The sequence below is a fragment of the Pinus tabuliformis genome, chromosome 5_1 (assembly GCF_031772625.1).
Source record: "Pinus tabuliformis cultivar Carrire ecotype Pingquan chromosome 5_1, CPIR1, whole genome shotgun sequence".
Taxonomy (NCBI): Eukaryota; Viridiplantae; Streptophyta; class Pinopsida; order Pinales; family Pinaceae; genus Pinus; species Pinus tabuliformis.
Genome location: NC_142305.1, coordinates 769,434,600 through 769,452,724, shown reverse-complemented (window position 1 = coordinate 769,452,724; position 18,125 = coordinate 769,434,600). Strand labels below are relative to the sequence as shown.

Genomic DNA, 18,125 nt, shown 5'->3' with positions numbered 1-18,125 from the left:
TCACATGAGTGAAAGCTGAGTCATTATTTTAGAAAACAAGATAGTCTTGACCAGTTGATTGAGAATAATATCCTTTGCTAAAAGAAAGAAAGAAATACAGTAGAATACAGGAGATCCCTAGTACCCACCATCCGGTTTATTCTGCTTTGTCAGGCTGTAACGCTCAATCACTCATTCCCAGTGGGCCCTTCCATCCATCGACACGCTTTCAACACAGCAGCAGCAGCAGCAGAAAATTTAATTTAAAAATCCGATTTCATCACTACTACCTTAGTGGTACTGGTATTGATTTAAGGAAGTTGGGATCCTTCAATTACAGAAGGATCTTTAATAGAATCCGAACGATGACTATCAACAACTTGTTGCTGGTTATCACGTTACTTGTAACGCTGCTGGGCTGCAGGATCAATGGTGATGATGAACAGGTATTAATTCCACAAATTCTCATATAATATTTGTGCTTTCTGCACAAACTCAAATTTGTAATATCCAGGATTTGTATGTCATGTTTATCTTGTGTGCCAATGTGCAGGTTTACATTGTTTACATGGGCAGCTCCCGTGGCGGCGAAAGGGATTTCATAGTTAGTAGCCATGTGGAACTACTTTCCTCTGTGCTAGGAAGGTATGAAGCGGTTTTAACTGTGGCACCTGTGTGATTTAACAGTACTGTTTTTTATTTGCAAATTTCAGTGCTAACTTTATCATCTGATGGCGTGCAGTGACCAGGATGCGCATTTATCGCTCGTTTATAGCTATAGCCATGCTTTCACAGGCTTCTCTGCAGTTATGTCCAAGGACCAAGCAACTGCTATTTCTGGTACTTCGTCAAATTTGGACCTGTTTGTGTGCCATTAAGGGATTGGATGTATGGCATAGAATTGTTTTAAATGTGATATTGTACTTGATGGTGCTGACCGTTTCTATCAGGAAAAGCTGGGGTCGTATCAGTTTTCCCTGATCCATTGCTCCAGCTGCACACCACGCGTTCCTGGGACTTCCTGCATTCTGAATCTGGCTTGGCGACACCTTCTTATACTGCTACTGGGGACTCCATAATTGGCATGATTGATACAGGTTGTATACATATTGTGTATATTCTTTAGTTTAGTCCGAGTTTTGATTTTGTTTTTGGTGAAATTAATAGTGTTCGTTCACGGTCTCATATATTAGCGGTCCTACTATATATTAGGGTTGGGGTTTATGGGCATACAGTTTGTCCAGGACGAACTGCTTTAATGGTTTTCTTTTTCCTGTAATTAATGCGTTTACTTCGAAGAGGAGAATGTGTTTTGCTTCCTAAAAATTTTAACATGGGTCAAATATACAGGCTTTGGACAAACTGCTTTAATGGTTTTCTTTTTCCTGTAATTAATGCGTTTACTTCGAAGAGGAGAATGTGTTTTGCTTCCTAAAAATTTAACGTAGGCCAAATACACAGGCGTTTGGCCTGAGTCGCCAAGTTTCAACGATGCCGGGATTGGTCCAGTTCCTTCTCGGTGGAAAGGAGTATGCACTGCAGGACAGGATTTCAAATGCAATAGGTCTGTAATTCTTCAACCTGTCATGTCTCTATCAAGACATTAAAGGGATAAGAAAAGTTTGATTTTTTTGGACTATGGAGGCGTGATTTACTCTTTACTCTATGTAAATTAATGAAAATCACCCATAACCCATAAGCCTGTAATGTAGAGGATGAAAGCAAGTCTCATCACCCATTCCAGCTCCTAAAATTTTGGTATATTTTGGTGTTTAGAATCTATTTGCAAATAATCTTTGCAATCTATTTGCAAATAATCTTTGCAATCTCACCTGTGTTGTGTTATGTTTGTTATGTTCATCTGAGAGATTATTTGTTTTTTTCTTTTTCAATGTTCTTAGCCCATCTCAATTTGAAAATTTTGGTATATTTTGGTGTTTAGAATCTATTTACAACTAATCCTTGCAATCCCACCTGTGTTGTGTTATGTTTGTTAGGTTCATCTGAGAGGTTATTTGTTTTTTCTTTTTCAATGTTCTTCGCCCACCTCAATTTGAAGGTCGATTCAAAGGTGGGAGTTTTAGTCTTGTAATTGTTCTACACCCTAAAAAGCGTTAATCATTTGGTAAATATTAGAATTACCTTCTCTACACTCTATCATAGGTTTGTTATTGATAACTGTAATCATGGGTTTGTTATTGAAAAGTTTTAATCAAGTAGATTGACCATCATAGATAGTCATTAAAAGTTTCCAGGTTTTCCTCTCAACCAAGTTTTGACCGTAGTCTTCAAAAGTTTTACTTACACTAATATATCTCATTGGGAAGATCATTGGATCAAAGTTTTCGCTTCCCCTCAATTCCCTACAGGTAGTGATCCATACTTTTAGTTATATAAATCTCATATGAAAGATTGATAGTTCAGATTTTTCCTTCACTTCAATTCCTACAAGTAGTAAAGCTCATGTAAATCCAGTTTTAAAGATCAATAGTTCTGGCCTCTCATGTCCACCCTAAATCTTTCAGGCAGTGGTTAGAAACTTAGAAGCTTTTTTATCGTATTTTTCTTCCCCTCAATCCCTACGAGAAGTGTTTAGGATTTTTAATTATGTAAATCTCGTTTGGAAGTCTAATAGTTAAAAATTTTCAGAAACCTCATTTCCTAGGGGCAGTAAAGCTCATGTAATCTCATGTATAGATCAATATATCATGCTTTTTCCCCTCCAACCCAAATTTATACAGGTAGGAATACGAAGCTTTTAAATCAAGTAAATGTCATTTGAAATATACCTAGTTCAAAATCTTCCTTCATCTCAATCCGAATTTGAGAATTGAGCTTTTTATCTTCGTTCCAAACTGAATCGTATTGGTAGTTATCAAAATCCTTAATCAAATTATTCACTATCCTTCAAATACTTTGCAGTGTTCAGTCCTATTGACCAATTTCCATTCATCAGATTAAGGCACTTAGTGTAATTCAGTTGTGTAGCCTTGCGCAGCTAGTTCATTATTCTTCCCAAATGTTATTGCTGATTAGCGTGGCCATCAAATCCGCGCCCCTAGCTCCTTTCAGCTGAATTCAGTGTCCATGTTTCATCTAAAAGGCTGCAGCTTTATACACCGAGGCCATCAAATCCATGTCCTATATCCTACAATGGCCAATCTAAAGTTAAAATTTGTTGTTTTTTATCTTCTCTTCACCCCAGATTTGAAAGATCCATAGTTCAGATTGTTCAATTACCTGAATCTACAATTGAGATTTGTAGCTTTTTGTTTTCTGTCTACCCTAAATTTGAATGATCTGTAGTTCAGATTGTTCCTTTACGTCAATCTAAAGTTAAATTTGAAAGATCCATAATTCAGATTGTTGCTTTAAGGTTTTGTACCATTTTATCTTCTGTAGCATCTACACCCTAAATTTTATCCATTGTTATTAGAAACTTTAATCAAATTACTCCATGACCTTTCAAATACTTTGCAATGTCCAGTTCTGTTAATCGATAGGTCTTCATTAGATTTATGAATGCTTAGTTTAAGTCAATTGTGTGGTGTCTTGATAGGCAACCAGTCCATTCATCTTCCAAAACATTGCAAGTAAATTGTGCAGTGCCTCGATCTGCAACCAGTCTTCCTTCCAAAATGTTCCAGATTTGTACAGCGTGGTCATCCAATCCAACCCCCTCAGCACTTTCAACCCTATTCAGTATCCATGGCTCTTCAAGAAAGCTGCAGATCTATACATCGGGGTAGTCAAATCCGCGGGCCGATTTCAGCACTTCGAAACTCAATTCAGTTTATGACTCGAATAATTATATACAGTGATGACCATGCAGTCACCAAGTCCATATGGTCGTGTTAGTGTGAGCAAAAAACAAATCTGATATATGTATTAGAAATTGTAATTACTCTTTCAGAGTTGGGGCATCTGGCTGCCGCATGTTATTTTCCCTTGCATCAAATTTATTTCGTATGTTTTTTTTGGAAATTGTAGTTTTTGCTACTTTGTCTATAACTTTTTCATCTATTATTTACGGAATGAAACTCAAAGTTAGGGCATCAGTAAATATAGTAGACATAGTAAGTTCCAAGCTACACCAATCAATTTTGATTTCTTTTTTGTTTTCTGCTAGACTTCTGCTGCCTGAACTTTTTTAAACATGGCAACAATTCCTGTCTTTTCTTTTCAATTCCTGTTTTTAGTCTTATTCAGTCACGCTTTGCCAGAGATACTTAGTGTCTTTCCTCTTTATTATAACTCCTTTAGTGATTGTATGAGGCTATCTTCCATATAATCCTAACAAAATATAATTTTTAACATGATTGTAAGAGGCTATCTTCCATATAATCCTAACAAAATATGATTTTTAATATAAACCGCATAAAACAGAATCTTCACCTAAACCACTATCAACATGAACAATTGGGGGAGTTAAAAACCTGAATTCAACCCTAATCCTCTGCAATCCTAATAAGTCAAGATGAAATAATAAGTCAAGATGAAAGAGCAATCAATCTAGGTCAATGTTAATGACGAATCAATTCCCATTTATAGTTGCTAATGTAACGTTAGACATGCAGAAGACCGCAATTATCTCATTAAAAATCTTGATTTGTATCTGATCATGTACAAACAGAAAAATAATCGGCGCACGCTATTACAAAGGAAATGGTGGTTCAGGAGCAGGGACGGATAAGGCACGGAGGGAGCAGCCATTGTCAGCGAGAGACAGCCAGGGGCATGGAACACACACAGCCTCAACTGCAGCAGGCAGTGTGGTCCCGGAAGCCGATTATTACGGGCTTGCCAAAGGATCTGCAAGAGGAGGATCTCCCACTGCCAGAATCGCAGTCTATAAAGTCTGCTCTGATCAGGGTTGTCTTGGATCCGACATTCTAGCGGGACTGGACGATGCTGTGAAGGATGGGGTGGATATAATATCCATGTCACTTGGAACCGCTTCAGTCTTCCAGTTAGATTTCCTCACCGACCCAATTTCGATAGGATCGTTTCACGCGGCCCAGAACGGAATACTGGTGGTATGCTCGGCAGGGAACGATGGTCCCGACGCAAATACAGTAGTAAACACCGCTCCCTGGATTTTCACGGTCGCTGCAACAACGATCGACAGAGACTTCGAATCAGACATAATTTTGGGAAATGGGAAAATATTCAAGGTGAGCAGTTGCAGGCTAATGATTACAATTAGAATTTCCTGTTTTAGACCACACATTAACTGACTTGTATACCAGGGTGAAGCCATAAATTTTTCAAATCTTAGCCGTACGGAGATGTATCCTATTGTCAACGCACGAGACATCGCTTCAAACGGCAGCAGCACTGATGATGCAAGGTAATCCATTTCTCATCATTTCTCCAAAATCTTTTAGATAAATAAGATTACAGTCTCTTTGAATTGGGTTTTTTATCGAATTTTCTCAAATGATTTTTTAAATTAAGTTTTTATCAAATTTTCTGAAATGTGATTTTTTAAGTTAACTGTTAGTAGATATAAATTATAGAAAATTTTTAAATCTAAGCATTTCGAACCAACAAATATCAACAAATATGATTCATTATATGAATATTAAAACTATATTTTATGCCTTATTACAATTTATGCCTTCAAAATTTGTTTATGCATTGAAAATTTCTCACAACGTTGTATTTATATTTTTATACATTTGATTTATCTTGAAGATGAATTTAAGTTAATTAAAATAAATTTAGATTTAACAGAAATGTTACATTCGTCGTGGGTATTAACAGTAATTGTTATCCTGGATCTCTGGATCCCGCAAAGGCAAGAGGAAAGATTGTGGTATGTTCAAGCAGCGACACTTCCATCTCTAGACGAATGAGAAAAGCTACAGTCCAGGGCGCAGAAGGCAGAGGGATGGTTCTGGTCGACAGCATGGGAAAATCTGTATCTTCCAACTATGGTTCATTTCCCTTAACTACAGTCAGCGATCAAGATGGATCGGAGATTTTCTCTTATATAAAATCTCAAAGGTACTGTACTTTCTGGATCCTTTGCAATCCATACTCTGACTTCTGGTTTTTTCCAAAGGTTTTGCTTCATATTTAGCTCCTAACATTTGTCTGGATGTCTCAGTGCCCCTGTAGCGACAATTCTCAGGACTGTGGCAGTTCCGAATTACAAGCCCGCCCCAGTTGTTCCCTATTTCTCGTCGAGGGGTCCCGGCGTGTTCACTGAAAGCATCCTCAAGGTTGGACTTCTAATTATAAAACTGTCAATTCAGTCCTTCCCTGAACACGGGCGTCCTCTATTTATATTATAATTGTGGGTTGCTGCAGCCGGACATAACCGCGCCGGGGGTGAACATACTCGCAGCTTGGATACCGACTAACCAGTCTTCGGATATTCCGGCCGGGGAAAAGCCTTCGTACTATGCATTGGTGTCTGGAACATCCATGGCTGCTCCTCATGTGAGCGGGACAGCCGCACTCTTGAAAGCTGTCAATCCCACATGGAGCGCCGCTGCCATTAGGTCGGCACTCATCACCACTGGTAAGACCCTCACACGAGCTCTTTTTTAATTCATTTGGCCCGTGAATGCTAGTCGTTCTACGTGTGAAACCACTTTCCCGAAATTAAACACATTTCATTTAATATTTTAGAATCCTGAAATTAAACACCTTTCATTTAATATTTTATATTTTAGAATCTCTCTCACATATAAATATTCTCAATTTATACTTTTGTATGTAAAATAAATTTTATATATTTTTTTAATATTTAAAATGCATTATTATTCCTTAATATTTTAAAAAAAATCATACAGAACGACTCACCAAACGACAAAGACACTAACCTAATTTTTATATCTAAGTAAAATAAGTTTTTAATTTGTCGAAAATAAATCTCAAAAGGTATTAATATAATTCTTTATTTTGAATTATCTAAAATTATTGATATTCATTTCATCCAAATTTATTAGTAAGAATTATTTTATTTTCTTTAATAAAAAATATCAATTGTGGTTGAAAATTTAAATTCAAAATAAATATATGAGAATAAACAAAATAATTTTTCATTCAAAATTTTTTTGTACAAATTTCAAAAAATATAATATTTTTTTAAAAATATCCTAATATATTTATATTTGAAAATCAAATTAAAACTAGTTTTTCAAATAATTAATAAGAACCTTACGTAAATGTATCTTCCAAAATTCATTACAAACTCACTATTTTGGAAATAGTTCTTAATTTTATTCATCTATAAATTCCAAAAACTGAATGTCGACTCTTCATTTTAAATGCAAACATTAATCTGGTTCATCCATATATTTTACAACTGAGAGAAACTTTTAAGTTTAAAAAGAAAATGGTTAATTAGTATTAAATTAAATTAATTTTGTTGATATATAGTTTAGAGACTTTTTTATAAATATTACGAGTTTTAAGATTTAATAGAAAATATATTAAATTTATTGTTTGAAAATAAAAGATTATGATTAAATACTTGTAATTAAATATATTAAGCCATTTGTATTTTATAAATAAAAATTATTTACATTATTAAAAAATTATTTAGTGAACAACTCACTTCCAACCTTAATATTTGAATTCCTACTGACACTATTATTATAATGGTTTTTTTACTCCCATAGAATATCCTAAGCCTATCCAAGTTATATGACTGCCCAGTCATTTAATTTTAATTCAGTTTTTCAAATATTCTTCATGGCTTTTGTAAGAAAAAGTCCAGATTATATGATGGAAAAATAAAAATGATAGCAACATTGAATACACAAATGTCAACCATCCAATATAGACCATGAAAGTGTGTGTTCATTTGTGCTGATTTTAGCCCAAAGAGGTAATGGACTGCAGAGAGTCTGAGTTCATTTCATCTGACAATGAAAGTGTATATTCATTTGCATTGATTTTAGCGAAATAACGGTAATGGATTGCCAGGATTCTGAGTTCATGTCGTAGGAAAATAACTTCATTTTATTTTTCAATTGGTTTGTTTTTTCATTTTTAAGATGGGATTTGTTGAGCTGAGAGGTTTATTCTATAGTCTATTATGATGTGTAATGAGTCATTAAAATTTAAATTTTGCTAGATTAAAATAAAAATAAATAAAATAAAACAAAAATTTAAAAATAAAAAAATTAAATAACTATACAAAACATTTAAACAATATTTACTCATAAAAAAATTTATACCTATATTAAGCTGAGAGGCTCATTTTAAAGCCTAATATGATGTATAACCCTGTCTGTCCATCATTAAAGTTGAAATTTTGCTAATCTCATAAAAAAAATATAAACGAAAAACAAACCATATATGAATGTTCTTATTTTTTTTTTCCGGACAAACTTACCTTATATTAATGACATGTCCATGTCCTTTTAAATTAAGCTTTTATGAAACTTTCCATTTATAGGTGTAGACGTGTAGATGAGAAGAGGTGTGAAATACATCCATGTCCATGTCCTTTTAAATTAAGCTTTATGAAACTTTCCATTTATAGATGTAGACTTGTAGATGAGAAGAGGTGTGAAATACATGTTAGATGTTTGCTTTGTGTGAGAAGTGAATACATGGTGTATGTAATTTTTGTCTTTGTTTTCATCCTTGAAATGGCAATTTCCACATCTTTCATCCAGTTGTAAGATACAACCAACCGTCCCTGCACTGATTCCCACACTAATATGCATCAAGGCTGTCATACATCTTTGACATTGACAACCACAGAGAGTAGTTGATATATCAACTTTCTCTTTTCACACATTACATCAAGATTAAGATAGCACATCGAGATCTTGCAACATTGACGATTATGATGTCGATTTTACATTAGATGAATGACAGGTCTCTTTCATGGCAGTGTAAGTTGATAATGCTGACATAAATCTTTGACATTGGCAACACGAATGGGATGAGTCGAGAGAACCAGTGGTTGAAATTAGCTTTTCTCACACAAATAATTGAATTAAATATTTCTTTGAATGAACCGTCGTGAATCTATAGTAGTTCAATTGAATATTTGTTTGAAAAAACATTATAGTGAATCTGAAAATCTGCAGAGGTGGTCTGCCACCAACAGAAACTCGAGGAATACTGACAAGCTCTGTAATTGTAATGATATTGTGTCATGGCAGCCACTTCCATGAACAATGTCGGCAACCCAGTGACAAACGATTCCAACATAGGCGCTTGCCCTTTTGACATGGGAGCCGGGGAAGTGAGCCCTGTGAGAGCACTAAATCCGGGCCTCGTTTACGACACAACCGTGGACGACTACCTGCTGTTTCTCTGCAACTTGGGATTCAAAGCATCACAGATCGCTTCCGTGTCGGGTAACCAGGCCTTCAACTGCTCGTCGGAGGCCAGGGAAGAGATGATCAGCGACATGAACTATCCGACCATCGCCATCTCGGGCTTGAAGTCTACCAGATCTGTCAAGAGGACACTGACAAACATAGGATCCGCCTCTGGATCCGTCTACAAAGTAACCGTAGATTCGCCCCAGGAATTAGATGTGAAAGTGTCGCCGAGCCAGCTCGCTTTCTCGGGGACTTCTGACAAGATAACATACAGCGTGATGTTTACGGCTAGCGGAAAGGCCAGCAAGGGATACGCGTTTGGGTCCATCACTTGGGCGGATGGAACCCACAACGTCCGGACGCCTTTCGCCGTTAACATATTGTAACAGGTGATGAAGACGGGAGCAAGTGAACATCGGTTTCCATGGAATCAGTGGCCGACCCATTTCCACCGGGTGGCCCCTATGCACGGGTCCTCCATGTATTCTTTGCTTTCCCATCTTCGATTTGTTTGTTTTTGCTTTGCTCTGCTGGAATATAATAATCTCCAGCTCTTCTAAATATTATCAAAAGTCTATCAAGTATGGATATAAATTACAGCTTTCTCGTCCACTACTGAAAATTGTATCATTTTATCTCCACAATGCATTGAACCATTCGTGTCATTATGCCTTTTTAAGAAAACAGAGATATATGAGAAAGGCATGGGAATATAAATATGCATAAAGTATTTTTCTTATAAATACACATGTTGTAAGAGTATTAAAAAGCTATATATATATATATATCACTTTTAAATTAAAAAGTGATATGTTAAAAATACGCATCAAATAAAAAATATAAATTTTCATAGAGTATTGTTGATGGAAAATAAATATATCATTATAGGTGGGTACAAGGAATATATGTATAATTTTTTTATAAAATCAACTGTTTTTAATATTAATAATAAAATATTTTTTTGTTAATATAAAATTAAATAAATAATTATTCATATAAAACAATTTCATTTTTAAGTGAAATTATTGTGATATTTGAATATTTATGTTACTTATTTTTTATCATAAACATAAAATATTAAAGAGGTTTAGTTAATAGCTTATTTTCTTCCGTTTAGATAGACCATTATCATTTTTTTAGACATTAATCATCATTTATTAAAATTTATTAAATTTTTATTTTTTAATAATTGTAAATTAATTTGGTTAACAATAAAAAGTAAAATGTGAATGATTAAATGTATATAATATTTATTTATCGTGTGTACTTAAAAAATATGATAAATAAATGGTTTTAAATGTTTATCAAAATTAAAAATAGATTTCCTTTTTAGCTCAACTAACAATTACTAATATAGTTTACTTATTTAAAATACAAATCTGAAAATGAAAAATATTCTCAAAACTTACTTTTAAATATATAAATCTAGGGAAAAAAATTATTTTCGAAGTTTATATATATATAAATTCAATCTTTCTTAAAAGAAAAAATCATTAAATGCTTATATGAAAATGATAGTAAAAAAATAACAATAAGATCCTCACGAATCTAGAAGCAAACATACTCATGTTCTTAAAAACATATTGAATTCATGAGTTTGTAGCATTGGTATTCACCCATGTATCACAGAGGCTACCAAAGTAGCACTAATTAAGCATTTTCAAGATCATGTTTGCATTCCTATAAGGTCAATTTGAGAAAAGGATTGTGGTTAGTACTCACTAAGTCACATGTTTTATGATTTTTGAGCAAATTAAGGAGTTGGATTAAAAATAGCTTGCAATGCATTGTATGACTCTATTAAAGAGGTCCATGATTGTTTTCAAGTGAGTATTTTATTGAATTTGAGTGTTGGTATATTTTATTTTTTCCAAGTTATAAATAGAAATAAAAAATATAATTTTCCTTTATTAAAATGTAACATACTTAAATAATATAGAGTTTGTATTTGGAATAACATGGAGTTTGTATGAGGAGAGAACCCAAATCCAACATCAAAATACATTACATCCCAAAAGTAAGGAAACATAAACTTTAAAATTGATGTAGGATTGAAGTTAATAAGAGAACTTATACAAGATTTGAGAATTACCAAAAGCCCTCCTAGCTTTCAATAATCACATCAATAGTTACTGTCCTCTATTGTATTGAAAATGTCCAAGACTAATTAATACATATTTTTTATTACATGGCTAGAATGTTTGAATATTTTAGGATGGATGTAGATAAGAGTTAGGTTAGAGACTTCAACATTTCAAAATAATATTTGATGGCAATGTTTATTGATTTCAGTAATGGAACACAATCTTCCATCAAAAAGAAATGTATTTGCATGAACTAAGGTACCTACTATAACACACCCAACCCCATAGGTCATCTTAAGGAGGTAAGGGTTATCAAACTTTTGCTTCTTTAACTCAAATCAAAACTCGTCTCTAAAGATTCAATCATCTTCTATTTAGCAAGAGCTTCCAAATGATATAAACCTCAACCCATTTTGAGTTCAAGACACCAAGATGTGGTTCTCAGAAGATTTTGTACTAGTGCCATGTTAGTATTGCCATGCATTTGACATGTAACATATGACATGGCACCCAAAGTCCATATATCACTACAAAGATAATTGATTCTTGGCATTAGGACCCTACCCTCTCATCTGCTAGCTCAAATCAAAATATTATTGTCTAATTAATTGGGACTCCTTAATTTATCTTACTTAACCTTTTATTAGATTGATAGGCATCTCTTCTTGAAAATGGTGAGGCCAACCTTTATCTACCTTTTTGTCTTTGGGATGACATCTGTCCCATGCTATGACAACGACATTTGTCTCCTTCGGGTGTGTATTTCTTCTGGGATATATCTCGTGGAAGGTTGAAAGATAGACAATATTTTACTGGGACACCAAAACCACTCAATGTTATGCTTGTTGGAGGATGTCGCCAATTTGTAGGTGGATGTAGTGGCGGGTGGATGTACTGTTACACTTGTCGATGGGGTGGAGCCATTTGTCCAACTACAGTTCGCATATATTCTTCCCTTTTACTATTACATTTTTGCACTTGCCCTGGTGAATGCATTGGTAGGGGAGGTGGCATTATTTCCAAATCCTCACATATCCTATATAGACATTGAGTTAACTTGTGAATTTGAGTTGATATTTCTGTGAATTTGTGCTTGAATTTAACAAAAAATAAAATGAATGAACTAGTGGATTTAAGCTAGGATTTCAATGTTTTGTACTAGATACATTGGTGAAACTAACAAGTGCCATTATGCTTTGCAAAATGGGCAGTTTGCACTTTGCAATAGATGTATCAGGTTTCAATACTTGGCAAAAGATTAGACGATTGTGTGTTGGATGGTTTCTCTCAAATCCCATTTTAGATTTTATACCATGGAAGGCCATTGGAAGAGGTCGAGAATTGTACATAATTTCTGAATGGAATTGTTCATCCTGTCTTGCCAAACGTGTAGCATTATACCTTTCCTGCACCCTGTGTTCTAGAGCTTGTTTAAGAGGATGTGTGAAGTCCATGTTCATCAAAGGAAAATCAGTAAGCCTTGACAAGTTGGGATCATGCATACCATGCAATGATCAACCTTCAATGTTATGATCATGAAGCTCAACCCGCTCAAATAGGTGAGGATACTTTATTTCTGCATTAGATGCTAAGTTGCTTGGAGATTGAAATTTAATAATTGTGAGTGTTGTGGTTGTGTATTCAGTATCTGCTGATGCGGCTGGTATAAATCAAGGTATGCAGGGTAGGTGCTTGTGTTTGTACAAACTCACCAGACTCATCGATAGCCCAAACTCCACTCACACGTCTTTCGTCAATAAATTGTCATTGCAATGGCAAGGGAAACTGATTAGTGGATGATGATGTGGCTGGGAGTCATGCCTAATACCTTCTTGCCTTAACATAAGTTGATCAATGCTACTTCCACCAGAAGGAATGTGACTCTAAGCATAGCTAGGATCATACATCTCAGGGAGTAACTGATTTAGGCATGTATGATGTTGGGTCATGGCCTTTTTGATCTGGGAAGCATCCCATTCCAAAAAAACTATTTATGGGAAATCATGATTGAATTTTTAGCAATAGCTTGTTAGCATTCCTTTATTTTCCAAAGAGGAAGGGAAAGGAAGACATATCTATCGAGATGAAAACCACATTCCAACTGCTACCAACACTAGTGCAATCTACCCTACACAACAACAAGAACAGGGTAGAATAAGATTGTTGTCATTAAGAGTGACACCCAGTTAGCATTAACAAGGCACTCTGTTGGCTCAAATTTTGTGCACATGTGTTGTACTTTTATTTTCATCGTGGAAAACCAAAATTTGGGCTTTATTTATCACATGTAATTCTTTATAGCTCTTGGCTTTCGGTATTCAAATGGGCAATCCTACAGTTTGCAGATGTATCATAAATTTTCTCATGAAGTAAAAGAGTGGATGGCTTGGAAACATGGATTAGATACAGATGGTTGGCCTATGGAGGGAAGCAATGAGTATTACAAAGCATTGTATCATCATGACTCTGCTCACAATTATTGTACATTGGATGACTACCCGCCCCTTACATTTTTAGCAGGGAACATGACAAACTCATTTTCACAGTTGGGATAGTAAGTTATGCCTCCTTGTTTATTAATTATATTGCATATCAATTTAGAATGAACCCAAAATAAACTTATATGTGTTGATACTCGTAGTTTTGGAAGGTTTTTCTGAAGTTCAAAATTATTAAAGCCCCATGTTACTGTAATTCAATCATTAGGCTCTTGACTCCTTGTTCTATGGTCTTGGCAGTTTGTTCTACACCATGGTTCAAGTGGGCACTCCCAACGTAACCTTACTTGTAGCACTTGATACTGGCAGTGATTTGTTCTGGGTGCCTTGTGATTGCCAGGAGTGTGCTCCTACTTCTGCACCTTACTATGGATTAGTATGTATTGTATTTTCATCTTTCCCCTGTTATACTTACTAGTTTTACCTTAATATATTTTCATCTTTCCCCTATTATACTTACTAGTTTTACCTTAATCTTTTGATTTATTCTTCTTATCAACAATTATGTTAAATTGGACTGTTGGTCAAATCTACTTAGACAATAGTTTCTGAGGCCAAACAGACAAATCACATGCATGATGATATTTCAGGGATGGGTTTTTGTGTCCATGAGTTTGTTTTTTCCATAAGCATGGTGTTGATGCAAATAATGAATCTAGAAATGGTTGTGAACTATTTTGAAGATATTTTTTGAGGGTCAAAAAATTATGATGATAAGTGGCGAGTGTTGATTTCTAGAGTAGCAGATTGTGGGTGCATAATAAGCATGGAGTCATATTTGATCCCTGATCTTCACCAACTCAAAATAAAAATTAATGAGGGTATTTGATTGTGTCTTGGTGGTCAGACGTGTCCCATTCCACAACTTTTCATGTATTGAAAATCAATCATTTTCTTTAGTGTTTGCAATAATTTATCAATAGCTGAAGTGCAAGATACATCTTCAAAGACAAGCAAGAGTCTTTCCTTTTGCATGGCAGAAGAAGAGAGGTCAAAAGGATATATACTATTGACATTGATTCTTAAACTTGACAGGGTAATTTGGTTGGTTTGATGTTGTTTTCTTTAATGGGCCCCCAACCAGAGAATGTTGTTGATTCCAAAATGTCAAACATTTAACAACTCATTTCAATTGAAAACATTTTATTACTTGAGAGACAGAAGGGTAAAACATATGTATAAGAGCCACTTCACACGCTGGTTAGAGTACAATAACAGTATTTGATTAACCTGATGATTGAAACAGGATTCTGTCAATCAGTTCGAACTAAAATTTTAACCATCTTTTCTTGAACTAGTTGATGACCTAGCTTTAGGGATTTGAAGAAAATCTACTTAGAAGACTTTAATATAATTTACCTGGAGATATAGGCTTCTAGTCACAAATTTTTAATACTAATTATTGTGATAAATCTCAGATTTAACAGGGAACCACTCCAAAAGTATAGAAGTTAGTAACCTACTCCATATTGGATAGCACTGATTAACAATTGAGATATAAACATATTGGATTTTTCCTGATCTTTCTAAATTTTTCCAAGTTTTTCAAGTTGCCAAGCTTATTTTTCTGATATGAGTTTATGCCAGACAAGTTTTGACTATTTTCCCCATTTTGTTGTTTTCCCATGTTGATGACTCCTGGAAATTTTTTTCTAGTGCCAAGGTTTGCAACATTGTAAAATGTTACATGGTGTAATGCAAAATGATTAAATTTTAAGCAACTATATTACAGGTTATTACTTCAACTTGCACAATCCTAGTAACATCGTGGAAGCATAATGATTTGAACATCATATCTGTAATTGGAGAGATCATGCTAATACCACCAAGCTCATACATTCTTGTATTAACATCATTTTTCATCAATCTATGTTTTGTAGCGATGAATGTCGAAATTGGTTGGCATACGTAGCAAATTGGACTTTCAAACCCTTATTTATTGTGGCATAATGACAAATTCCTTTCATAAGGACAAAATTTTGTCGAAATGTTAAATGCACTTGTATTCTTATTTGTCAGGAAAAGCAACTCGTCTTCAATGCTAGTGCAACATGTAAAACAATTTCTGACTACATTACAACTCAAATATCTTGTGAAGTAGGATAAAAGTGCAATAAAATTGCCCTCTTTCTAGTGTTGTTCCAACTCAAATGTGGTCATCAATCCTGCTTCTACACCATAAATGTTTCCTACTCATATTTTTTACTTTTGTGGGGTGTTTGGAGGTCTCCAAATCATCTTGTGAGGTCAAAAAAATTGGAAACGTGCTGGAATCAATGGGAACCGTGAAGAATTTTTCTACATTTCCATGAGGATTGCTTGAAAATGGAAATGTTTTTGTTGCATGTTGATTCTTTCTTGATTGTGCTTTAATGTGTTCCCTTGATATGAAGCTCCTTAGCAAAAGACAAATTTGTTTGTATACCTAAATTTTGAATTAGACTTTCTTTCACTGATATTCAATTTTGATTTCAATAGGATATCAATATCAATTTGCAAACTTACAATCCATCGAGCTCACAGACAAGAAATTCAGTAACTTGTGATAATACTCTGTGAGATTTACAAAATAAATGTTCCAAATCTAGTGGTCAATGCCCATACAACATCGCATATGTCTCTACAAATACTTCCACTTTAGGAACCTTAGTGGACAATATCCTTTATCTAAATCCTGGAAATGGGTTCCAGAATGTAACAGTAGTGAAGGCACATATCACCTTCAGGTATGCTTTGTTTTTTTTTGTTGTTGTAAATGAATCTTGTTTTTTTGAAGACATAGCGATCTTCTTGTTCAAAAGGTTGATAATGAGGGAATTTTTAGTTTCTTCATTTATTTCCAGGGCATATGTGATGAATGACCTAGAAATTACTATGCATTCCCCTTTTTAAGTGCTACCAATAAATAAATGTTCATTGAGTTTATCATTGCTTGTTTCATTTAGTAGGTATGGAAAGGTACAAACAGGCTCATTTCTATAAGGTGTAGCTCCATATGGTCTACTTGGGCTTGTCATTGAACCTATCTATGTCCCTAATATTTTATATAAATAAGGTCTTGTATCAAATTCTTTCTCTATGTACTTCCCTTGGAATTCATCTGTCGAAAGGTTTACCTTTGGAGATAAAGGGACTTCAGACCAAAAGGAAACCATGTGAGGAAGGATTGCGGGAGAAAATGTAGAAGGTTTAATTTGGTTGCAGTTTACAGAAAATGAAATGTAAGGGAAGTGTGTTTTGGGGCTTAAGAATGTAGCCTTATTGGCTAGTTTCGTAATGCCGCATGATCTATCCAGTGAACTTCAGTGATGTGGGTATCATATGGTGTCTGGTGCTATTGATATTGGGTTGTTTAAGGATGTGGCTATCATGGATGTGAGGAAGCATAAGACTAATGGGGTGGAGACTGAGGATGGTGTCCACCAAGTCAAGGTTTTGGACACGGAGAGAGAATTAGATGCCAAGAAGCTAAATGGGTGAATTCTAGGGCTACATTGCATGTCGTGGATGCATAATTCACTAGTTGGGTTAGAGTGGATTGGGTTGACTTCTCGGTAGTAGGCACCCAACTGGGGCTGAAGTTTTGTAGGTAATGCACATGAGTTTGTCCAACATAGGCATAAATCCAAATCACATTAATCTCTACTTCTATCCTCAATTAATTATAAATAAACCTAAATAAATTTTTGGCTCAAAATCTGAGGCCTAGCGAAAGAAGGTTTGGATTACTTCAATTTCATGAGTCAAGAGCATTGAATTGAACCCAACATGAATCAATATTTATGTATGGTCGAAATTCAAGTAAATCATGGTAAAAGATCTTCTCTACAATCCTATATTGAGTTTTTGCAAGGCTTCCATAAATAGACTACGAGACAAACATTAAGATGCTTGGCATTTGGAAGCTTCAAGCCATCTTGATACGGAAGATAATGGGTTAGAAAACAACATATAAAAGCTTGCATTAGAAAATAACTTGTGGGAATTGGAATGATGGACAACAAAAGCTTGGAGTTGAACACATAAGAGAAGAAAGCTATCCAAAGGAAGGATTAGGAAGGATTGAATTTCCAAGCTACATTAGAAAACCACTAATGGGAATCAGAATAATGCACAGTAGAAGGCTGGAGCTAAAGATAAGGGAAGAGATCATCCAAATCATGTGCAATGAGGATATACAGTGATGCAAATGTCTTAAATGGTGTCTTTCTCATATAAACATTTTTCCCTTTTCATGGAAAATTAGGCTTCCATTTATTACTCGA

At 34.7% G+C, this 18,125-nt stretch overlaps 1 protein-coding gene and 1 pseudogene across 1 annotated transcript; both read left to right on the top strand.

Annotated features, from left to right (window-relative positions):
* The first annotated feature begins 243 nt into the window (after positions 1 to 243).
* On the top strand, positions 244 to 9,943 carry LOC149167199 (CO(2)-response secreted protease-like). Its single transcript, XM_089432898.1, has 11 exons — positions 244 to 425; positions 533 to 624; positions 722 to 819; positions 930 to 1,076; positions 1,441 to 1,543; positions 4,613 to 5,153; positions 5,229 to 5,329; positions 5,746 to 5,988; positions 6,092 to 6,206; positions 6,295 to 6,508; positions 9,114 to 9,943. The coding sequence occupies exons 1-11, from the start codon at positions 345 to 347 to the stop codon at positions 9,662 to 9,664; spliced, it is 2,286 nt and encodes a 761-aa protein (XP_089289024.1). The 5' UTR covers positions 244 to 344; the 3' UTR covers positions 9,665 to 9,943.
* Positions 9,944 to 13,590: 3,647 nt separating this feature from the next.
* LOC149167198 (aspartic proteinase-like protein 1) overlaps positions 13,591 to 18,125 on the top strand; it is a 40,411-nt pseudogene continuing 35,876 nt past the window's right edge.

Excerpts from the sequence above, each read along its gene's own strand:
- LOC149167199 (XM_089432898.1), top strand. The coding sequence starts at position 345 with ATGACTATCAACAACTTGTTGCTGGTTATCACGTTACTTGTAACGCTG. Across the intron at positions 426-532 it reads TCAATGGTGATGATGAACAG|GTTTACATTGTTTACATGGG; the intron begins GTATTAATTCCA and ends GCCAATGTGCAG. Across the intron at positions 1,077-1,440 it reads AATTGGCATGATTGATACAG|GCGTTTGGCCTGAGTCGCCA; the intron begins GTTGTATACATA and ends CCAAATACACAG.